General features: G+C 41.0%; 1 protein-coding gene across 3 annotated transcripts in view; it reads left to right on the top strand.

Annotated features, from left to right (window-relative positions):
• The first annotated feature begins 8068 nt into the window (after positions 1 to 8068).
• The window catches only part of NEO1 (neogenin 1), a 275549-nt gene continuing 258790 nt past the window's right edge, over positions 8069 to 24827 (top strand). For 2 of the 3 annotated variants that reach the window (XM_006866511.1, XM_006866512.1), the window contains exon 1: positions 8163 to 8357. In XM_006866511.1, the coding sequence (XP_006866573.1) occupies positions 8228 to 8357 (130 nt within the window). In that variant the 5' untranslated portion in view covers positions 8163 to 8227. Of the gene's footprint in view, positions 8358 to 24827 lie in introns of all 3 variants that reach the window. The other variant, XM_006866510.1, reaches the window with a different exon arrangement.

Here is a 24827-nt window from a genome sequence, read left to right as displayed (position 1 = left end):
AGGGACAGAAAGCTCTGACACCAGAGGGATGGCAGGGAAGCAATAGCAGCTGCAGAACCAAGAGCCAGAGCACCAGAAAGAGCAGAGGGCTTCCCAGCCCATGGAGCAAGTGAAATTGTGACTTTGGGTAGGATGCTTACTTGCAGAGTGGGGTGCTCCAGGCACTTAATTGGGGGAATTACATTTACTGACCCATGGAGCTAGAGCCAAGTGCCTTCAGTCTGAGGCTTATGGGGGAGTGGTGTGCCTTTTGGGTGTTAATCCGCAGCATTAAAGGAGTTTTGTAACATTGCCCAGGCAGCGGCATAGCTGGGGAGAGGCAATCTTGAAAGGAATGTGCCCTGTGTGTTTTCTGATCCTGCATTGTAACATGTCAACTTCCCTAGTAAGTTTCAGTGAGTATAGTGCCTAAGCTCTGTGTGGCCACTGAAATGAATCATTGAACCTAGCTGAGGAGTAGAGAGTGCTGTGGACAGATGATAATGGTGTCACATTTTTCACAAGATTGTAAGAGGGTAACTTAGAAGCTTTGGGTAACAGACATTTTCTGACATATGAGCTAGGTCATGGAGACAGCCATTGGGTTGCAAGTGACAGAAACCCAACATAAAATACTATTTAAAACAGAATTTTTTTTTTTTTTAACTGAAAGAACCTAGAATCTCAGGATGAGGGTGCAACTGGGCAGGAATAGAACCAGAGGTTGGAGCCCTCTGTTCTGTCTGGTACTCTGGCTCTTGGTTCTGCTGCTGATACTTCTCTGCCATCCCATTGGTGTCAGAAGTTTCTGTCCCTGGGCCAAGGACTTTCAGTGTGCAGGGATCTCTGGGTCCAAAGGATGTGCTCTACTCATGGCCTGTCTTTGCTGGTAGTGAGAATTCCCTTTCCTGCTTCTGAGATGGTTCATATTATACCAGAATGAAGCAGAGGCAGATTCGCAGGGATGCAGCATCAAAGCGTCCTCCAAGAAAGGACCTTCTTGTTCCTTTAAGGGGCTCCAACTTCTGGTTCTATTCCTGCCCAGCTGCACCCTTGTCCTGAGATTCTAGGTTCTTTCAGTAATTTTTTTTTTTCTTTGTAGTTTTAGATAGTATTTTATGTTGGGTTTCTGTCATTTGTAACCCAAAAGTAAAATAATGTCTTTGTTGCTGGGAAGCTGGACTGCCTTGTTCTGCGATTGCTATCTGTTGGGACCTACCAGGCATCCTTTGAGAATAGCATTTTAGGAGACTAGTTAGCAAATGTTGACATACTGCTTATTTGCAGTCTTCATTGAAGTACCACGAGGAAGAAACGTGCTCAAGTCCAGCTGAAAGCTGCCTGGAAACCACAGGGTCAGGGTGTAACTGTGCTCTGTGAAATGCTTTTTTTTGTGCCTATTGCCAGTTGCCTGAGACAACTGAGGTCAGATAATCCTGGGCCTTGCTGCGTTACAGCTGCCAAATTATCTGCTGCAATACAGCTATCAATGATCCCTTTCTCTCTTGGTTCTCCACTACGTCTCTCCTGATTGGCTCCTTATGTCTGCATTTCAATCCACTCTTCTCTGAACAAACTCCATTCTAGACCTCCCAGCTCTTTCTTGCTGTTACAGGCACACTTGCTGAAGACATTGTACATGCTCAATGTCAAGTCACAGTGCTTCACTCTGCCGAAACTGTGCTTGTTAAGGTTGCTCCTGACTAACTGATCGCTAAAGCCAATGAATGTTTTTAAGGCTTCACCTTGCTTAACCTTACCTTACTTAACTAACCCTACATTCCTGAAACACCTTCATTCTTTGGCTTCTACAAGATCACATGCTCCTGGTGTTCTATTTTCAAGTCTTCTGACTTCTTTGCAAGCGCCTCTTTTTGTTCTCAATCTGACACGTGTTGGTGTTCCTTCTGTTCTATTGTAAGCCTCATTCTCCATCTTAAATTCTTCTTGGGCAATCTCAAACACTTTTATGACCATCTTTGCCATGCCCAAGTATGGAACAGAGGCCCACCTCACCCTCAGCAATCCCTTAGAGAAATAAGAGCTGTTTTATAGTCTGACTCTTAAAAAGTCTTTCATGTTACTGGATTTTCTCTCAAGACCTTTATTCTGAGCAGCAAACTGCTTTTGGAGGGAATACGTGTTAGCATGACATGATCTCATTCAGTGTTCATACAAAGGTCACCTGACAGAACTGGTAAAAAAGGAAACAGAGACACTTAACATAGAATTAGTAATTCTAGTGAAATACCTTCACATTTATGAGTGTTGGATGTCCTTGTAAACAAGCTTTTAATAAAAGTCACTATAAAAAGCAACATGGCAAGTGATTAGGATTACAGGATGAATGGGGTAGTATGATTGGATCCTTGTGACTTGGAATAAAATGTCCAGTGAGTGACAATATCATGTATAGGGTCAAAAACATAGGTAGAAGTGAAGACAGTGTGACCTGAGAAACTATTTCAGAGATTCAAAATGTGACCATGGTGTTTATAAAGACACTGTTGATGACAAAGACGGCCCTGGTGATGATAAAGACATGGTGAAGAGTTTCAATATAAGTATTTAAAATTTGTATTTTATCATTATATTTAAAAATTAAAATACTTGATATAATGTGTAGGAGCTCTGTTGTAGTGGTCATGAGTGGGACTGCTAATCTCATGGTGAGAAGTTTGAAAAAAACAGAGGTTCCTTGGGAGAAAGGGGACACTTTCTGTTCCTGTAAAGACTGATAGCCTTGGAAACCCTATACAGGGTTGCTGTAACTTGGAATCGACTCCACAGCGCATAACCACCACCACCATATAACATGTACATTTGAAGTGCCTAAGTATGGTACTGTGGGATAAGCACTGGACTGCTAATTGCAAGGTCAGTGGTTCAAACCCACCAACGACTCCTCAGAAACCCTATTCAGGTATGCTATGAGTCGGAACTGACTCAACAGCACTTAATAAGTATAATTAAGCCCTGGTGGTACAGTGGGTTAAGCACCGGGCTAATTGCAAGGTTGGCAGTTTAAACCCACCAGCCACTCATGTTCCTCTAGAGAAAGATAAGGTTGTTTGCTTCTGAAAGACTTAGTCACTCTATGGAGTGATTCTACTCTGCCTTGTACAGTCTCTGTGAAGCAGAATTGACTGGAGGCAGTCGGCGTTTTGTTTTGTTTTAAGCAGTGGTTGGAATCTACCAGCTTCTCAAAGGGAGAAAGGTAACGGTTCTATCATGGCTTCAAATTTGTTCTTTCTAAACTGGAATGAACCAGATTGAAGCCCTGAGTTCTACTCTATACTCTAGGGATGCTATGAATTGGAATCCACTTTATGGCAATGGGTTTGGTTTAGGTTTGAAGTATAATCAAATTAATATGTTAAGTATTGTAAGTTGTTGTTCTTAAGTGTTGTAGAATCAGTTCCGACCCATAACGACCCTGTGTAGGGTGTCCAAGGAGTGGCTGGTGGATTTGAACTGCCGACCTTTTGGTTCAAAATGATGTTATGTTCGAGTGCATTATCCTGCAGCACCACACCAGGACTCCTAATTGTAAGTATATTAATGTTTATTTCATTTATATTTCTAAAAGTTTATATATTTAAGTAGGCCACAAAGCTTTATTGGACAGTGGATATTTTCATTGGGGAAATGGTGGTTTCTCCTATGTTCCGAGGTTCTTTATATTCAGACTATATGATATTTGTATGGTATATGCCGATAACTCATCTCTCCAACCCAAATCTCCCTGCTAAACTCTAGACCTAATCACAGTTTACTGATTATTTCTGTGCAGATGTTCTATAAGCAAAAATGCCACTGCTGTTGAATTGACTCTAATTCAAACCGACCCTATAGGATAGAATAGAACTGCCCCATGCCCCATAGTGTTTCTAAGGCTACAAAGCTGACTGCTACCTCTTTCTCCCACAGAGTACTAGACCTTTCAGTTGGTAGCCAAGTATTTGAACCACGATGCCACCAGGCTCCTAGGTGTCCTATAGGCACTTTAAAACTCAACCTGCTCCAAGTTAAACACCTCACATTGCTTCCCATATGTTTCTCCTCCTTGTTCCGGTCTCAGTGAATGTCATCAAGCTGCCCAAGCTGAAACCTGAGTCAACTCTGGTCTCCTCTCTCTCCCACACAGCCCTGTTGTCTCCATTTATCTCTTCTATCTCGTATCTGTTCACTTCTCTTACTCTGCTTGACTCCAGGACACCATTATCTCCTTCCCAGACTACTTTAACAAAATCAGAATTAGCTTTAGAAAGTTTTGTTTTCTTCCGCCCTAATTTATAAGAGTCCCTGGGTGGCACAAATGTTTAAGCGCTTGACTACTTGCCACAAAAGACAGGGCTGCTTTCAAATGATCACAGTCTTAAAAAATTCCTATGAGCAATTCTACTCTACACACATGGGGTTGCCATGTTGGAATCAGCAATTAACAACAGCAACCTAACCTAACTCAAGGAAGCAACCAGAGGGATCCTTCTAAGAGGCAAATCAGTTGCCAATTCCCACTACAGGTGTGGCTAACTCTTACCCATTTCCAAGTCTCAGTTAAGGAACAGAACTACTGCTTTTACACTCCATTTCCACCCCCACAAACACACAGTTTAGTCAGGTTAGATGTTCTTGCTGTTTTCCCACACTCCTTATCTTCCCTTATCATAACACTCTTCACACTTCTTTGTTGTAATTGTTTATCTTTCTCTGCTAGACTGGGAACCTACTCTATCTGGCTCACCATTGTGTTCCCCTAAAACAGGGCCTGTGCTTTATAATATTAAATGAATGAAGGATCCAATAATTTTGTAACCCCTGCACGCAGCACAATACCTGACAATATGTCCTCATATTTGTTGAATTAATGGATTGCTGTTGAACTAAAGATAATGTGATTAACAACTAAGCAACATGTAATAAGCAAAATTAATAGTGTGTAGGATTTATCCCTGTGGAGCACAGTTTCTTCTTAATTAGGACTTAATCAGAGAGGGCTCCCTAAAACAGGTGGCTTTTAAAGGAGAAAATAAAAATTCTGACCTAGTTGAAACTAAAGGGCAAAGTAAAAATATAAACTTCAATGTAGAAGAAAATCACCTTGAAGACATGGGCAACTCCTAAGTGACATTTGCTGTGACTGAGAAGTGTGCTATGCTGGGATACTTCCTTTTCTACCTTGGACACTGGGAATCAGCTGTAGAATCTCATTACTGCCAGCAATGAAACACTCAACCAGATCGCTTCTTTAATCTCAAACAAATAATTGTCTCACTGAAGAGAATAAGATTTCTACCAAGTTTTATATTCATAGGCTTGATTAACTTTTCACTTAATTCTTATATCAAAGTCCACTCAGAATAAATTTCACAAGAATATTTGGTCTAGTTCTTTTTGGCCTACACTTTGATAACTTATGCAGACATACAATGGCCACTCTGTTTTCTTTGCTCTAAATGTTTCTTTGTGCTTTATTCCTTGAATATGGGCCTCATGTTCTAACTTTACTTAGATGAAAAAAAGTGTTAATTTTGCAAATGGTTTAATGATAGCTCTTTCGACATTAATAGCTTAGACTACTTGAAAAGATTTTGATTAGCAGTATAGACTGAGGTATTAGTGGAAAATCTTGAGAGAGAATGGGAATAATGAATGAAATGCTAGGGGAAAATAAACTTTTCTCAGAGATGCCTTATTAAACAAAAGGAAGAATAAAACTCCAAATGATGGTTTTTAAAAATAGGAGTGTTTACAATGTAAGTAAGGAGCTCTCGTAGCATAGTGGTTATGAATCGGGCTGTTAACCTCAGAGTCAGCAGTTTGAAACTACCAGCTGTTCTGCAGGAGAAAGAGGAGGTTTCTGCTCCCGAAAAGGTTCACAGCCTCAGAAACCCTGTGCAGGGTCGCTATGATTGGCAACTGACTCCACGTCACCTAACAACAACGTCAGCCACATTGGACTAAAGCACAGGATATGAAATCAGGTGTATACCTAGAATATTTTACTATGTTACTCATGAACTGATTTAGAACCTGTAACTTTCTATGTAGAACTCCATCTACTAGTGGTTTATTAGAGTCTATTTGATTACATTTGTGACTTAATCACCCTGTTTTCAGAAGCTGCTTTAAAATTTTTGATACACAGTAGGCTGATAAATTAATGATAGTTCACAACAGCCATACATGAAAATCAATCTGATACTTTATTAGCTACATCTTACATATTTTTCAAAACTCAAGATAAATGGAAGCTTCATTTTAGAAGTCACATTATGCATTTTATAATTTCAATATAATGAAAAATTTCCATACTTAAATATCAGAAAATTAACATTTGCAGGGCAATTTATAGTTTCCAAAGAGCTTTTCACATTAATTATCTCCGAAAACTGAATAATGATGGATTATTAAAGGTTAATTAAGCAAATACTTGCAAAGTAATTGGAAGGTAATCTATTTCTAATTTAACAGGTCAATCAGGGGTATTTAGGAAATATTTTTGCTGGTTAACAACTATAACAAAAACAAAAAGATATTAAATTATTTCCCTCGTGGAAAACAATAAACCTATGTTTACTCTTGTAAGAGTCCGTTGTTTCTCAGAACTCACATGAGGGCTTCCAATTCCACCCTTTTGATAATTTGAGAGGTTTTATGGGGATTCTGAGCTCTTCCCTCCCAATGTTAACCGAAGGTTTATAATAGTTGGTTTTGGCACTTCGGAATAAAAGAAAGTATCTGCAGAAAGTAACGAAAAGCCACAGAGGGATATGGGAGTTAGAGAAACTGCCATTTTTGGTGAGAAGCAACACTTTTTGGTTATTGACTATACAGACCAGTGAATTAGAATTCAACTTACATTATTAACCCAAACAATCAAGTGTGTAACAACCTTGCAATTTTTTTCTTAAAATATTTTCCGTGGGCGCAGTTTATGAATTATCAGCATTTTCTTCAGCAGTTTTGCTTATCTTTGGCAGACTGGGGTGCTGCTTCATGATTGAAAAGTGGTTTAAATCATATACCTCTTGCTCCTGGTTTACCCAGGTATGGAAAGGTGAAGTGTCGCAAAGGGATAGGTAAAGGGTTTCGTTACTCCCCGAGGAGTCACGGGGCTCGAACTGGGCCCTGGACGAGCAGGAGGAGTGGATGGTGGGCACCTTTGTCTTTCCCTCGTTCCCTGGACCCGGGCCCACCAGCACGAGTGGGGCCGCGGTGCGGGCACTGCCCCAGGGAAGCGCTCAGCGAGGATGGCCGGGCCAGGAAGCCAGAGGTCAGCGGCGGTGCGGCCGGCCCCCTCCCACAGGAGCCGCGCCAGGTCCCAGCCCGAGCCAGGCGGGATCGCTATTGTTTTTGGCGAGCTCATAAATCCCTGCTTCGACCCTCTGTGCACCCAGGTTTCCTCCCTGAGGCCATTCAGCTTCCTCTGCGGCCCTATATAAAGGCCCTGGGCCCAGGTTGGAAGAGGTGCGCACTCGCTCTGGCCTCCCCTGCCAGCCAGGCTCGGAGCGCCTCTCGTCCTCAGGTCCCAGGAACCCGAGGTAGCGGGGAAGGTGAGAAGAGGGTCTTTCTCTTGCTAGGGCAAGGAGCCGGGGGCGGGGACGCGCGAAGACGAAGTGCTGCGGCGGCGAGAGGGCGGGAGGAGGACTCGCTTCTCCGGGGTTTCCCTGACGCCAGAAGCTGCGCCCAGCGCGCGCGCCCCATTCTCGTCCACGGCTCCAGGGAGGCGGGCAGGCAAGCGGGCCAGCAGCTGCGGCCCGCGAGGCGGCAGCCGGGATTGGAGCGGGGGCGGGCTGCGCGCGGAGTTGAGGGAGTGCGGGCGAGGGAGGCGCGCGCCTGCGCGTGAGCGGGTGTGCGCGCACGGGCCCTGTCCTCCTCCCCCGTTGCTCGCGGTCTCCGCCCCCTTCGCGCTGGTGTGTGGAGCCAGAGTCGGTGGCGGGTGGCGGCGCCTGGAACCTGGAGACCGACCCCCCCAACCCCCCGCCCCGGAATGTACTGACTCCCCCTTTTCTGCTCTCCTCCCCTTCCCGCCCCCCTGCAGGAGGGAGGCGCCCCCAAGTCTCCCCTCCCGCAAGAGGGTCCGTGCAGGCCGGGCCGGGCTGGAGAAGCAGCCGTGGAGGCAACCGCGGGAGCTGAGCTTACGGCGAGGGACCGGCTGAGGCGCGCGGGAGAGGAGGCGAGGGCTCCGTGGCGCTGTCGCTGCCGCTGCCGCCACCGCCGCCGCTCACTCGCGGGGGAAGAGATGGCGGCGGAGCGGGGAGCCCAGCGATTCCTCAGCACCTCCTCCTTCTGGCTCTGCTGCCTGCTGCTGCTGGGGCGCTGGGAGCCGGGCACCGCGGCCGCCAGGAGCGGCTCCCCGCCGCAGTCCTCAGGTAAGTGGCGGCCCGAGGAGGGGCGCCGGCTGGGGGGCGCGGGGTGGGGGCAGGGGTGCGGCACTAGCAGTGGCTGCGGTGTTTTTGTTTAGGATCCAGGAGGAAACGTGCAGGAACTTCGCTGCTTCGGCTCGGGTTGCTGGAGAGAAAGGGGGTCTTAGATGGTGGAGAGTGAAATGGGCAGGAGGGGGCGCCGCTGGGGGGAGGGACGGCCACTGGGGGCGCGTCCGGGGCTCCGGGGTCGAGTTCTGCGCTTTGTACCCGGAGGCAGGTTCACCCCTCGGCTCATAGCCTCCCCTCCCCTCCCCCAGGCTCATCCCACTTGTAAGAGTGGGACATTCTTGTGCTCACACTAGTACCAGCAGAGGCCACTACACACCTCATTAAATAAACAATCGTATGGCCAATTCATTAATTTTCAGGAAAGGAAGGGGGAGGGGGCTGAACTCCGCATTCTCTGGCCAGGGATTTCCTAGCCCAAGTCCCAGAGTAGCGCTGGCCGATCTCAAGGGACTCCTCGGGCAGGGATTGGAGCCCTGAGTGTGCGGAAGTGAGAAGGTGGCAGAGGGGCAAAATTGCCCCCTCACAATCAGCGGTGTTGTTTTAACGGTGAGGACACCTTGGAGAATGGTTCCAAGTGACTATACCTGTTAGTGTTTCTGTTATGAAATGCTGCTGCTTTCCTGGGAATTAAAACGATATTTAAAGCCTGTTAACACACCTAACCTAGGGAATTGTCTGATACCGGATTTTAAGTACTTGCAGGTTGTTTGCAAGTGAACATACGTATTTAGCTTCCAGAGCTTGCTTTTAATTTTTCGTGTCATAAATTAAAGAGATCACATGTCTGATGGTAAAGACCTTAATGTACAGGGGAGGAAGGAACCCTCGTGGCGGCGCAGTGGTTAAGCGCACCCACCCACCATCTTTCTGTCCGAGAAAGAAAGATGTGGCAGTCGACCTCCTTAAAGGTTTACAGTCTTGGGAAACATATGGGGCAGTTCTCCTCTGTCCAGTGAGTCCACTTTGAGTTGGAATGGCCTTGATGGCAGTAGTTGAGAAGGACACACTTGGTAGTTGAAGGGAAAATTCACATGTAATCTGTTACATTTGTTTGACCAAAGTGACGTATTATAAAATTTGACAAATCTTTCACTTACTTAGCTGAGATCTGAAATTTTTACATTTGAAAGTTATCTGATCAGGCACAGTGCTAGTGTCTGTCTGATCACTTAATAATTATTTTTTCCTGACGTGTAAGAAATAATATTTAAAATCACACTGCAAAATAACTTGACTGATAACACTTTGCTTTTCTTGCAGAATATGGTTTTTGCCATTGTTAAACAAAAGCTTTTAACCTAACGTATTAATAGGTATTATCTAAACAGATATATAAACAATGTTTTAGTATCAAATTATCATCACTTATAAACGTGCACTTGCACTTTTAGCCTGTGCAAGGTTTGGATGATGAATTTCAGTCCTGAGATACAATTGATCTAACCCTTTCTCTTGGGGATGGGCAAGAGAAATTAATTATCTTAGAAAATAAGTTTCCTCTAAAACTCAAAAAACCAAACCCAGTGCCATCAAATCGTCTCCTCCTCAGCGCAGGCTTTCTGAGGCTGTGAATTATACGAAAGCAGAAAACCTCATCTTTTTCTGCGGAGCGGCTGGTGGGTTTCAATTGTCGACTTGCGGTTAGTTTGTTCCAGTGCTTATCCTTCAACACCATCGGGGCATTTTAAGGGGAACTTGTTAAGTGGTGTGGAGTCGTTTCCTACCTGTAGCTAACTTGCATAGGGTTTCGGAGGATTGGCTGGTGGGTTTGAACCACCGACATTGTAGATAGTTATTGTTGTTGTTAAGTGCCATCAAGTAGGTTCCGACCCATAGTGACCTTGTATAGGATTTCCTAGGAGCAACTGGTGAGCTTGAACCTCCAACCTTGCAGTTGAAACGGCTTTGCCGTCTGGCGCATTAACCCACAGCACCACACCAGGATTCCTTGTGGATAGTAATCTAGTACTTATTCAACAGCGCCACCCCTGGATTTTCTTGTGAATTTTTTACGCTAGCCGAAAGCCTCGTTTTTTCTCTCGCGGAGCGGCTAGCTGGCCCAAACCGATGACCTTGTGGTTCTTAGTCCAGTGCTTATCCTGCAGCGCCACTGTGCTTCTCTTCCTCGTTTAATTTTGTGTATAACACTGGTAGTTTGTCATACTACATGTTTAGGTAATAGAGGAACTTCTGTTTAAAGTTTTGTCTGAATTTGTAAGTGAAGTGGTAGTGATAGGGTCCTGTTGTGGCGCTGTAGGAGAAGCACTGGACTGCTAGGATCGGCTGGTGGGTTTGAATCGCCGATCTTGTAGATGGTTGTTATTAAGTGCCGTTGAGTCGGTTCCGACTCATAGCGACCTTAGGTAGGGTTTCCTAGTAGCGGCTGGTGAGCTTGAACCACCGACCTTGCAGTTCCAACCAGCCTTGCAGTCCGGTGCTTTAACCCGTGGCGCCACACCAGGACAGTAATTCATTACTTATCCTACAGCGCCACCCAAGGATTCCTGTAATTCTTTATGGGAGCTGAAAGCCACATTTTTTTTTCTCGCGGAGCGTCTGATTGCCTCAAACTGCTGACCTTGCAGTTCTCAGTCCAATGCTTATCCTATAGCGCCACCATGCTTTCTGTAACTCGTTTTGTGCGTAACACTGGTAGTTTGTCATACTACATGTTTAGGTAATAGGGGAACTTCTGTTTAAAATTTTGTCTGAATTTGTAAGTAAAGTGGTAGTAATTGGGAACGGTGTGGCGCTGTAGCATAAACACTGGACTGCTGTCCACAGGTTGGCGGTTCAAATCCACCAGCTGCTCCTTGGAAACCTCACACTGTGAGTCATAACCAACTTGATGATACTTAACAACAACAATAATTTTATTATTTAGGCTAATAAAAAGAATGTGAGCAGTCTCTTGAGAATTAGTGTTATTATCTGTTTATTTCAACATTAATTCAATTTATTTATTTTTGTGCTTTGTTGTTGTGTGCTGCTGAGTCAGTTCCTACCTATAGTGACCTTATATTGGGTTTCCAAGGCGCAACTGGTGAGTTTGAACCACCGACCTTGTGGTTCAAACTGATTTGTTAGTCCAGTGCATTAGCTCACAGTGCCATACCATATTTAAGTTTTGCACTGATAAGATGCAAACCAAAAACCAAATCCAGTGCCCTAGAGTCAATTCTGATTCCTTAACCCAATAGGACAGAGTAAAACTGCCTCTTTGGGCTTCTCAGACTATAAATCTTTAAAGGAGCAGACAGCTTTCTCTTTGTGCCATAGAGGCTGGTGGGTTTAACCTGCTGACTTTGCCTTCATGCAGTTTACAGTCTAGCATGTGGGTGGGAAAGACAGTCCATTCAGTCAGTAGTTATATAATTAATTGTAATGCCCATGAGAAGGATAGGATTTGAGAAAGCTAGTTAGACTATCAGGGTGTCTCTGAACGGAGCTCTAATAGTCACTGAATAGGAAGGTGACAGCCAGTTAGCAGTACAATTGGGTCTAGAACACAGATCTGTCTTCCAGTCCTGATTGTTTTCTACTGTCTATCCAACCTCAGTACAAAAGTATAAAGGAGAGAGTTGGTCAGCTCTGTCATAAACTGCAAAGAGAACAGGGAATTAAGAACTGAGTAAGCAGCAACTGAAACAGATGTTCAGTGAATCACATCTCTTTCGTTGATGTTGTTTTATTTAAAAAATTTTGTAGAATGGTGGACTCTGAAACCTGCTTGTGGAAGATTACAGTGAGTAGGAGAATGGAGATGTTTGGTTGTAAAAGGTGGAGAAAATAGGCACGTGGCACAGCAGGATAAATGGAGGATTTTATCTGCCCCCCTTAACATAGGGAAAATGTAGAAGAATATTTATTGTTGTTAAGTGCTGCTGAGGAGCATAGTTTTTGAAGTTTTGTCTAACTTTGTAAGTAAAGTGGCAGTAATTGGGTCCTGGTGTGGCACTGTAGGATGAGCACTGGATTGCTAACCACAGGTCAGTGGTTTGAATCATCCAGTCGAGGAGTCCGGCTGGTGGATTTGAATCATTAATCTTGTGAATAGCTGTTACTAAGTGCCATCGAGTTGGTTCTGACAAATAGCGACTCTATATAGGTTTTCTCAGGAGCAGCTGGTGAGTTTGAACCACTGACCTTGCAGTTCAAACTGACCTTGCAGTCCAGTGCTTCTCCTATAGTACCACACCAGGACTCCAAGAAGATGTATGTTGTTGAGTTTGTTCCGACTCACAGCAACCCTGTGTAAGGTTTCTGAGGAGTGACTGGTGAGTTTGAACCACTAACCTTGAGTTGAGTGCTTATTCTATAGTGCCACACCAGGACTCCAAGCAGAAACATAGACATGGAAAAATGGAGAAAAAAGTAAAAAGTGAAGAACTGATAATATGAAATGGTCAGTGGTGGTAGATGTTTGGAAATGAGTAGGGTCATATTTTGCTTTGAGGAAGAAGCAAGAGGAAGATTGGACGACAGGGCAGTGCTGCCTTTTCAGAGGGAAACAGGGTAAGGAATGGATATGTTGTTGTTGTTAAGTGCCGTCGAATCGGTTCCGACCCATAGCAACCCAGTATAGGATTTCCAAGGCAGCTGGTGAGCTCGAACTACCGAATTTGCAGTTCAAATGGCTTTGCAGTCTGGCTCATTAACCCACAGCGCCACACCAGAACTGGATATAGTGGGCTGGAGTTGGGAAGCAGGAATGGGGAGAGGAGGAGGGCAGTGTTGAGAGCTCAGTTGAAATTAGTATAAATTTGAAGTTTATTAGAGCTGTTCCTGTATTTCCTCCAGCAACTTAAAAAAAAAAAAAAAATTATTTAGATTTTTTAACTTTTTATTGTGAATTGAGTGAAGGTTTATAGAAAAGATCATCAGTTTTACATTCACCCAATAATACTCTTTGTTTCATCTCAATGATTGCAATCCCCTCCATGTAACAACAGTCATCCCGCTTCCTCCCTGTAGCTGCTGTTTCAATACCAACCATCTTCCTGTCCCTTCTCACCTTTGTCCTTAGGCACATGTTGCCCCTTTGATTTTGAATGATTGACTCTTCCATCATTCATAGTGAGCATACCTTTTCAGAAATTTTTTATACTCTCTAAGAACAGTTTTAACCCAGTACTGGCTGCTTGGAGTCCTGGTATGTCACTGTAGGATAAGCACTAGACTGCTAACCACAAGGTTGGTGGCTCAAACCTACCAGCTGCTCCTCCTGCTCCTCGGAGACCCTAACAAGGTCACTGTGAGTCAGCACTGGCTGGATGGCACTTAACAGCAACAACAGTTGGTTGTTTATGAGTTACATGAGATATGCAGAAATTCTGCTTCTCTCCAACTTTTATTAGGATAATCAGATTTCCCATTCATTGGGCAAATTTGGAGAAGAGTATTTGACCAAATGTCACATAGTTTGGAGAGTAGACTAAGGACTTTGAAGGTACCGGAGAGGTCATTTATTTACACGTCTCATTTAAGTGAATCCTTTCCTCAACGTTCTTCATAGATGACTCTATAGCTTCTGTCTGAATCTTTTACTTTGATAGTAACTGAAACTGCATTGCCTCACACTCCTGAGTAATTCCTGCTGAAAAGCTTTGTTTTATGCAGTGCATTTATGTAGCTGTAATTTTCACCCCCCTTTGAAGTTTTTCTCTTAGGTTGCCTTTTTTGACATCTCCTTATCTTCTGATTCATCTCTTCTCTGATTGATTCTTCATTTATTTTTCAGGTTTTCTTTCACCTACTCACTAAATATTAGTATCCAAAATTTATCTCAGTTTGTATATTCTCTATGTGTTTTCAGTTGCTATCTATAACTGTTGAGTCTTTTAGTCCAGACTCTTACTCACCAGCTACTGAGTAGTTTCAATGGCAATGGATGGGCAATTTACATGACACATCTTTACTCTTCTTTCGCACTTCCTTTTACCAAACAATAACAAACTGGCCCAAAGCTCTCACATTGTTGGAGTAAAAGCTCAGACTTTTGTGCTTATGTTACCTGTCATGGGTATCACTGTCCACTCAGCCATCCATGTTGAGATCTAGAAGTCATCCTGGACCCTCATCTTGCCCTTATTCCCACAACCAACAGCTTTGCTTGATTTTTACCTTTTTGATATTTCTTGAATCTGAATCTTTCCATCGCTTTCTTAATTTTTTTTTTTTTCTGGTCATGCCGCTCTCTGACTTAAAATCACTTTTTGGTTTTCCCATTGGTTGAGTGTTGACAGAGTCTAAATTTCTTGGCACAGAGTGTGTGAGGCCCTTTCTGTTCTTTACCACACTCTTCCCTCATTTGAAGCCTCATCTCTTGGCACCTCTCTTACGTACCTTCTCTTCCTGCTCTCCAGATTAACTGCAGTACTTCATGGCTCCTTATGTTTGCACATACTATTCTTTCTTCCTGTTACTGTCATTTCCTGCCTTATCTACTTCTGAAACTTGTACTTTTTTACTCAGTGAGTTTTTCTTTACTGGCCCCCTCCCTTGAAAAATGAAAATCATATTCTCTTTGTTCCCCTAGCATTATGTCTACTTTTCATCTTGTGTTACTTCGTTACTTACTTTTCTTGTCTCCTTTATTTACTAGTCTGAACCTCATCCTGAGGTTGGGACTTTGTCTTATTCACCTTTGTATCCCTAGCGTAGCACAAGTGTCTAGCAGAGTGGATAAACAATAAATGTCGTTCAGTGAATATTAAATTGCTTTTGTTTTTAGCCCGCAGGATTGTACAACACAAATCCAATTCCTTTCTGTGATAGCCCTTTATGTATTTGTTGATATAGCTAGTGTGTGTGTCCCTTTCTCTCCCTGTCTTCTCCTTTGTAGATGAATCATCCTTTGTTCCTTTTACTTTCCTTCACATTATTTAGTTTTTGACCTTTTGTGAATTTCATTATCCCTATCTGGATTTGTTGCACTTTAGTGTTTATTTTGTCATCTTTTGATAGATCATTGATCTTACTGAACTGTCTATAAAAAGGGACTGATTGCTTCCTCTGCCTTCCTGGTAGAATGAGGTACAAAAGATATCATAGGTTTCCAAGATGATTCCATAGATAAAAAATATGATAGCTTTTTAGTAAACTATATGAAAATCAATAGGTGATATGAGATCATGGAAAAAGACTTAGGGAGACAAAGGATTTGGGATATGACTCATAGTTCTGTAACTTTCCAAATAGGAAGGCAAGAATAATTCCTTGCCTACCTGTGAGAAGAATAAAATGTAAAATGTTAAGTACTGTATCTTTGTAGAATGTTTTTAATGGTTATTATTATTTGTAGGAACTTTTAAAAATACATTATAATTATATTAAATTATTTTGTATAGTTTAAAAAAATGTTGGCTTAATAGTTTTCCCTATGGAGTCCTGGTGTGGCACTGTAGAATAAACACTGAACTGCTAACCTTGGAAACCCTATGGAAGCTACTATGAGTTGGAACCAATTTGACGGCACTTACCTACAACAGTAACATTGGGTTAGCATGAATCTGTCCCACTATATGGAGGCTCATTCTGTTTAGTAGTCTTTCTTTCAAACATTTTATTAATGACTTCCATGTGGTTGGGAGGTGTTTACCATGTGGTAGGTGCTTTGGGTCCTAGGTAATATTGTATCAATAATGGGAGAACTGTCTTGGGGAAAATGGAATGGAAAAATTACATTGACCAGGAAACTAAATGAGGTAAATGGCCAAGTCAATTTCAATCTTTTGTTTAAGATTTATTATTGTTGTTGTTGAAGATTTTTAAAAATTTGACTTTGTCATGAAACATAGGCCAGTTAAAGATATTTTTAAATGTAGCTCAGATTTTTATTTTATTTGGAATGAAGGGTTTTTTTATTTAAAAAAAAAAAAAAAAAAAAAGCTTGAGAAGTAGAGATGAGAAAAAAGATTCAGACCCAGTTAATAACTTCTGTGTATTTCTATCTAAACCCTGTACAGGGTCGCTATGGGTTGGAACTGACTCGATGGCACTTAACAACAACACCTGTCTATAAGGCACTTTTTAAAAAAAATTGTGGTAAAAATTACTCGGATTCAACAATTCTTACATGTATAATTCAGTGACATTGATTATATTCTTTAGTTTATGCATCCATTCTTGGTATCCTTTCCAAATGCTGGACTGCTTGAACATAGACTCACTGCCCCTTAAGTAAAAATTCCCCCTCCTCTCCAGTAACCATTAATATTTTACGGTTTCTATGTGTGTGCCTTTTTCGTTTGAGTGAGATCATGCAATATTTGCCCTTTTGTGACTGATGCTTTCAGAATTCATCCATGCTGTACATGTATCAAGTTTTCATTTCTCTTTTATATCTGAGTAATATTCCACTGTATATGTATACCACATCTCTTGGATAAGCTCTCAACTGTTAACTGCAAGATTGATAGTTGAAACCCACCAACTGCTTCTTGGGAACCCTATACAGGGTTGCTGTGACTTGAAATTGACTCTGTGGCAATTAACAACAACTGAATTCATCTGTTGATGGACATTTTGGTTGTTTCCACCTTTTGGCTCTTGTCAGTGGTGCTGCAGTGCACATTGGTGTATATGTGTGTCTGTCTTAGTTGATGTCTTCAAGGCTCTTGGGTTTATTCCATGGCACATCCTTTTGACTATAGTGTAGCCACTCCTCAGAAACCCTATAAAGGATCGCTATGAGTCAGAACTGACTCGTTGACACTTTACAACAACAACAATATACAACTTTATATATTTTTCTTTAATAGTATGCCATTTTTTGCCATGTCTTTAATTTATCGTTTTACTTGAGAAAATTTATTTTTTTACAATATTCAAATACATGTTTGTTTGAAGTCAAACAATATAGAAGTACATACATTAAAAAGTTTTATCACTTCTATCAACAAATTCCAAATTGTTACCCAGACATAGCCATTTCCCCTCTGTATTTATATATGTGCAGATGAGAATACATTGGATACATTAGAAAAATCAAAGATTGTATGAATTGCTAAACTGTTTGCCAGCTCTCATGTGAAAAAGTTGACATCTGAATCTAGGTCTTTCTAACTCCGGCTCCTTATTATGTTGCACCCTTCTGCAAATAATTTGTTTTTCTGTAGTGTATGTTGAAGTTGTTTTAAATATTTTGCTACAATGAAGAATGCTGTGATGAAAATTTTTCTGTATGTATTGTAATGCTGGCTTCCCACTTAGGGAATTGTTGGTGAAAAGATTTCATTTGTGTGGATGTGTGGGTCAGGGTTCATTTATTATAGAAGAATGATGGAACCATTAAGAGTAATACTAATGACTACTACTTTTGTAACATTTCGAGTTATTGACACTTTAATTATGAACTTTGAGTAATTAGAGCCATTATTTTTAACATGTAGATTCATTCCTTAACTTCTGTATTCATTGTTAACTGTGAAAGGGTTAAGTTGATCTCAAAAATCTTTTCTATCACCATCTTCATATTACTCTCAAGTGTTCAGAATTGAGTTGCTCGATTTATCTCAGCTATGCGAATCTATATTAATAGAAATATTATCTGCAGTATTTCCTCTGGTGGTGCAGTGGTTTAGTGTCCCATGGCTAAACGAAAGATCAGTTGTTTGAACCCACCAGCCTACTCTGTGGGAGAAAGATACATCAGTCTGCTTCCATAGTATACGTTGTTGCTTACTATGTTCTGACTCATAGCGAGCCTGTAAAGCATTTCTGAGGCTGTAAATCTTTTGTGGGAGCAGAAAGTCATCTCTTTCAACCATGGAGCAGCTGGTGGGCCCAAACCACCACCTTGTGGTTAGCAGTCTGGTGTTTGTCCTATAGAGCCACAGTGCTCCTGTAGTAAAGATTACAGCATTGAAACTCCGGGGCAATTCTTCTCTGTCCTGTGGGGTCCTTAATGAGTCACAATCGACCCAGGCAACTGATTTTAGTCTTAGGTTTGTAAAGGATGTAAAGTAAATCTGGTAGCATAGTGGTTACGAATTGGGCTGCTAACCTCAAGGTAGGCAGTTCGAAACTACCAGCCATTCTGCAGGAGAAAGATGAGACTTTCTGCTCCTGTAAAGATTTATAGCCTCGGAAACCCTGTGCAGGGTCACTATGAGGCGAAACCAACTCCATGGTACTTAACAACAACCAGGTTAAAGAGCCAGCTGAAATGAACAGGTGTGCCCTTTTGATTCTCATGTAAATAAAAGGGAGAGAGGTGTGGTGGTTGGTATCTGGGGCAACTAGTGGTCAAGTTATATTGGTTTTATTTTACTGAAATTAGTACTTCAGTTCCTTTTGATGAAGACTTTATCAGTTGGGTAGTCTGACATTCAGATTGGGTGCCTCTGCTTTTCATCTTAAGCAAACACATCAACCAGAAACTATCATGAGCAATATGCTTCTTTAAACTCGTCTTGTAGTAAAAGTTTGTAATTTCAATTTTGTATGTTAGGTTGCTCTCCTGTAGCCTAAATTGAACATTACATTAATTTTGATTAGTTGAAAACATACATATTTGAAAACCATTTGTGCACAAAGCTGTGCAGGGAAGCTCCAAAAAGTTCATGGAAAAATGGAATTAAAATATAATAGAATTTTTCCACCAATTTTTGGAAAAGCTCCCTTGTAGACCATGGAAATACTAAGATTGGACTTGTTTTTTGTCTTCAGGAAACCTATGGTATAATAGCAGAGATAATGACATGTCCATGGATACAGTATTATCTTGTAATGTGTTAATATAGTATCTCTTACATAATATACAATATAATACGTTATAAATGACCTTGGCTGTGTGCTGAGTTGGTTCCGACTCATAGCGACCCTGTACAGGGTTTCCGAGGCTGTAAATCTTTATGGGAGCAGGACGCCTCATCTTTCTCCCGCGGAGCAGCTGGTCGTTTCGAACTGCTGACCTTGAGGTTTGCAGCCCGATTTGTAACCATTACGCTACCAGAGCTCCTTATAAATGACCTTATAATGTATTCATTTGGAGGTAGACAGTGCCATTAATGCAGTAAGTAGAAAACATTCTGGAACCATTGCATTACTGTTGATCAAGGAATTATTTTTATTGTTAAGTGCCGTTGAATTTTTTCCATCTTGTAACAACCCTGTACAGGATTTCCAAGGAGCGGCTGATGAGTTTGAACCTCTGACCTGTGGTTCAGACTGACTTGTGGCCCAGTGCTTCTTCTACAGCCCCACCTTTAGAATAGTGCTTAGTTTCACCGTGCCAGTAACCTAGAGGTCTCAGAGGGAGTTCTTTCTCATTTCCTTAAGTCATATGATTGCTGGGATGTTTGAATATAGTATAGAATTGCAAATGATGGATACTTAAAATATACTATTTATATATAGATGTGTATATATATATATAGCTGAAATGAACAGATGTGCCCTTTTGATTCTCATGTAAATAAAAGGGAGAGAGGTGTGGTGGTTGGTATCACACATCTATATATATCTATATCTGTATATCTATATCTATATCTATATAGAGAGAGAGAGTTGTTAAGTGCCATTGAGTTGTTTCTGACTCAGTGACCCTGAATAGGGTTTCTGAGAAGTGGCTGGTGGGATTGAACTGCCGACCTTTTGTTTATCCTACAGCACCACACCACAACTCCATTGGTCTGGATAACCATATAGTGTCTTATTTGTGTATCATACTTTATTATGATTGCAAACAAATGATACTATGAACATCCTCTTATAAATGTCTCTGTATACATGTATACTATGCTATAGTATAAGTTTGTAGATGTGGAGTTGTAAGATAAAAGGTTTTCATAGTTATTTCCAAACTGAACTCTACAAAGCCAATTTATATGCCTATCAATAGTCAGCGAGAGTGCTTTTTTCCTCACACCTTGGGTGCATACTGGTTATTTTTAGAAATTTTAGTCTTTGCCAATGTGAGAGATGAAAAAGTGTATTTCTTTGAAATTTTGCATTTTTAAGTTATTAATGGAATTGAGCATCTTTTCATATTTCTGTGATGGTTCACATTGTTTCTGAGAATTGTCTTTTGCTTATATTCCTGTGTCCTTTATCAGTGTTTCATTTATAGTTATAATTTAAGCTGCACATAATTAAGAATAGGTACACTTTAGAACTTATAAATTACGAAAGCTTTCATAGCTTCTCGCAGTTTTACATTTACTTATAAAGCAACTAAATGATTGAGTTAGTCTTTTTACCAGACTACTGGTAACCACTGCTCATGACACAGATTCACATGCTTTTAAACCCTTTTATTTTAAAGGGAATAAGTTAAATATTTTACTTGCTTGAGTAAAGAATAGGACTGGAATCATATGCCTTTACTTTTACGTCTTTTAACATGGATGAGTAATTTTGACTTAGACGGGAGTAAGTTAATCAGATACTTGAATGTCAGTTTGGGTCAAGTTACTGTGGTGGTTCAAAGTGGAAAACAGATGAAGAATGTTACAGGAGAGACAAGTTTGAGGGACAAGTTGTTGTTGTTGTTACTGTTGTCAAGTCGATTCTGACTCATAGAGATCTTGTATAGGGTTTCTGAGTTTGAACCGTCAACCTTGAGGGTCAAACTGATCGTACAGTCCAGTGCATTAGCCAGCAGCACCACACCAGAACTTCAAGGGACAGATTAGGGTTTCCATTTTGATTACATTAAGTCTGAGTGGTCAGAAGGACATCTGTGTAAAGGTTTTACAGAATTATGGCTAGGATGAGAGAGAGAGAGATGAATGGTCTAGGCTGGAAATGTAGATTCAGGAAGGATCTGACAGAGGTGATGTTTAAGCCATGAGAATAGATCATATCTCTTAGTAAGGAACAAGAAAATTTAGGGTGAAGACTTGGGCATATATTCATCATTACTTTAGAAGGCAGCATTCCTCTTTCCACAGAGGAAGACATCACTATTAAAAACATTTTTAAAACGTAATTTATTATAATATTGAACTTTTTGTGGTTTGGGTGAAAGTTTAAAGAGCAAATTAATTTTCCATTCAACAATGTATGCACCTTTTGTTTAGTGACATTGGTTGCAGTCCCTAACAGCACTCTTCCCATTTCCTCCCCCGGGGTCTCTGTTTCAATTGACCTTTTTTATTTTGGGACTAATGCTGCGCTTTTGATCTTAATATGGTTTATTGTTCTGAAGAGTACAGTCCTTCCTGGCATTATTGTTTACTTTATAGGCCTGTGTATTATTTGGCTGAAAGGTGATCTTAAGGAGTGGGTTCAGTTCCAGGATGGGGGTTAATGTGTCAGATTCAAATTCATTTGAACTGTATGTCAGCAGTTCAAGCTCACTAGCTGCTCCTTGGAAACCCTATACAGGGTCACTGTAGGTTGGAACCTACTCAGTGGCACTTAACACCAACAACTCGACGGCACTTAACAACAACAACAAGGGCCATACCATAGTCCTATTGGTCCCTCCAGTCTCTGTCAGATCAGTAAGACTACTCTTTTTTATGATTTTGAATTTTGTTCTGTGTTTTTCTCTCACACTGTCCAGGACCTTGTGTTGTAAACCCTATCAGAGGGGACAGTAGTCATAGCCCGATGCCAACTAGTTCTTCTGAGGCAGACAGCTATTAAAGCTTGATGGTCATTAGTTGACATTGAGTGACCTCCTACCCATGGAGACCTTAAGTATATCAGAATGAAATGTTACTGGTTTTGTGTCGTCTCTGTGCTCACTGGTATTTTTGAGTCCATTGTTGTGGTTACATTAAACTGGAAGTATTGTTGTTGTTAAGTGCCTTTGAGTTGGTTCTGACTCATCACAACCCTGATAGGGTTTCTGGGGAGTGACTGGTGGGTATAGGATAAGTGACCAGTCTTGCAGTTAGCAATCCAGTGCTCATCCTACACCATGACACTTGGAACTAGAATTTAAGTGATGTAAAGTGATAAGTTCACTTCACCTACAGACATCTGATTGAAGAACTCTTGTATGAATACAAAGAATCATGCTCAAATAATGATGACTTCCCTTTACCCCTAAATGCCTGGTGTCACACTGGAGTGAGTACTGAGTAAGGAATAGGGAAACTCTTCTGTTCTTTGTTCCTTGGGTGGCACATATAGTTAGGTGCCCAGCTCCTAACCAACAGGTTGGTGGTTTAAACTCACTCAGAGGAGGCGCCTTACAGGCCTGGCCATCTCATATATAATAACAATAACTTATCACCCTACTGTGCTGAGGTAAACAGTGAATAAGTTAATACAAGTATATGTTCATGTTTAGAACAGATCCTGGTTTATCTTATTCATTAAATGTAAACTGGTATTATTATTTGTTATTATATATTTGATGAAGAGGCTATCTAAAATACATGAAAATTAAATAACTAATAGATTTGGCTTATATTTTTATCTGATGATTGTGTATAATTAGTTTGTTAAGTGAGTGAACTTATGATGAGAAAGATAAGGATTTGTTTAGGGTAGTTAGCTAAGTTGCTTGCAGGAGATAGGACTTGAGTTGGCTTTGAAGTCATGAATACGTTTTCGATGGGAAGTTTTTTGTGTGAGGATAAGGTGAAGAGCTGTTTGAAGATAAAGATGAAGAGCTGTGTGAGTGGAAGTGAATAAGGCAAAAGGAGCAGAAATGTTTTTGATTAGTAAACCTTTTTGAAAGGTTTATTCTTAAGTTTATCATTTACTGTGTAATGAAGAGATGATTATTTGATAATGAAATCATAGCGAAATGATCTTTTACAGATTGACCTGTGACTGAATATAGTGCTTGTTTCGATTTTAATTATTAACTTTATTGTTAACTATTTATGTTTTAAGACCTTATTTATTTCCTGTTAGATATTAAGGGTATCTGTTATGGAACATTGATTTCTCTGGAGTTTATATAAAGCTACTGAAATAAATTTCAGGATAGTTTATGAAGGGGCTTCCAAAAGTGGTGTTTTTTCCCTTGAAGTCTACTGTATCTGATATTGATACAGCTGGACTAGCATCTTTCGGTGAGTGTTGAAGTGGTTTACGTCTCTCCATCCTTTTACTTACATTTACATTGTATGTTGTAATTTATGGTATGGTTTTGTTCTTTGCATTTTTAATCTGCCGATTTGCTAATCTCACAGTCAGCAGTTTGAAACTACCAGTTGTTCCGCAGGAGAGAGAGGAGGCTTTCTGCTCCCGTAAAGATTTACAGCCTTGGAAACCCTGTACAGGGTTGCTATGAGTCACAACCGATTCCATGGCACATAACAACAACAATAACAACAAATTTTGAATTTTAATTTGGCCATTTAGTTCATCTGCATTTATTGTAAGAACTGAGATATTTGTTGTTGTTGTTGACTGCCGTCGAGTCGATTCTGACCCATAGCGACCCTGTATAGGGTTTCCAAGGAGCAGCTGGTGTGCTTCAACTGCTGACCTTATGGTTCAGACGGCTTTGCAGTCTGGTGCATTAACCCACAGTGCCACCCCAGACTTTAAAGCTTTAATTTTAGTACTTACTTTCTATTTGTTCTGCCTGTTTTGTGTTCCCCTTTCTCTTCTTTCTTTTGACAATTTATCTTCCCCTTTTTCTTCTTTCTTTTCACCTTTTTTTTTCTTTAGTTATTCAGTTTTTCCCCTTTCAGTGTGCCATTTATATATTGTTTACAGTTTATTTCATGGTTCATAAGTACATCTTTGACTTACTACTTTTTCTGTTTCCTGGCCTTGGCAGTGCTTTCAGAATGCCTTAATTTGATTTGTCCTTCTCTTTCAATTTATATGTTATTATTGTATATTTTATAATATGGATGGTCAAACTTTGTCTCTGATACTTTGGACATATTGTCAGGAGGGACCAGTTGCTGGAGAAGGAGAAAGGTGAGGCTTTCGGCTCCTGAAAAGATTTACAGTTTCAAACCTTGTATAGGGTTCTTCTTCTATAGGAACGGACTCGTTGGCACACCATCACTATCACCATTGCATATTTTGGAGTCCTGGTGTGGTGCTGCAGGATAAGCACTGTACTGCTAATTGCAGGGTTGGCGGTTCAAACCCACCAGTCACTTTGGAAACTCTATCTAGGGATGCTCTGAATCAGAACCAACTTAAAACAACGTTTAACGCCAACAGCAACATAGTATATTTTAGTTTTTCTATATATTTAAATTCCAGAGGACAATATACTGTTGTTTTTTTAAAGTCATTGTTCTTTTAGATTTGCCCACATCATCTTTACTCTCCTGATTTTCATTTCTTTTTGTATCTCTAAGCTTCCTGTGGAATCATATTCCTTCTGCCTAAAGAATCTCCTTTAGTATTTAGTTAGCTCTGATGGAGCTAAGTCTATCAGCTTTTGTCTGTATAAAACGATATTTCACCTTCAAGTTTGGAGGATTTTTTTTTCTTTGGGAGAACTGGGCATAGAGTTCTAGGTAGGTAATT

The sequence above is a fragment of the Chrysochloris asiatica genome, unplaced genomic scaffold (genome assembly GCF_000296735.1).
Source record: "Chrysochloris asiatica unplaced genomic scaffold, ChrAsi1.0 scaffold00092, whole genome shotgun sequence".
In the NCBI taxonomy this organism is placed as follows: Eukaryota; Metazoa; Chordata; class Mammalia; order Afrosoricida; family Chrysochloridae; genus Chrysochloris; species Chrysochloris asiatica.
The sequence above is the reverse complement of the archived record's forward strand: the minus strand, read 5'-3'. Positions and strand labels throughout refer to the sequence as shown.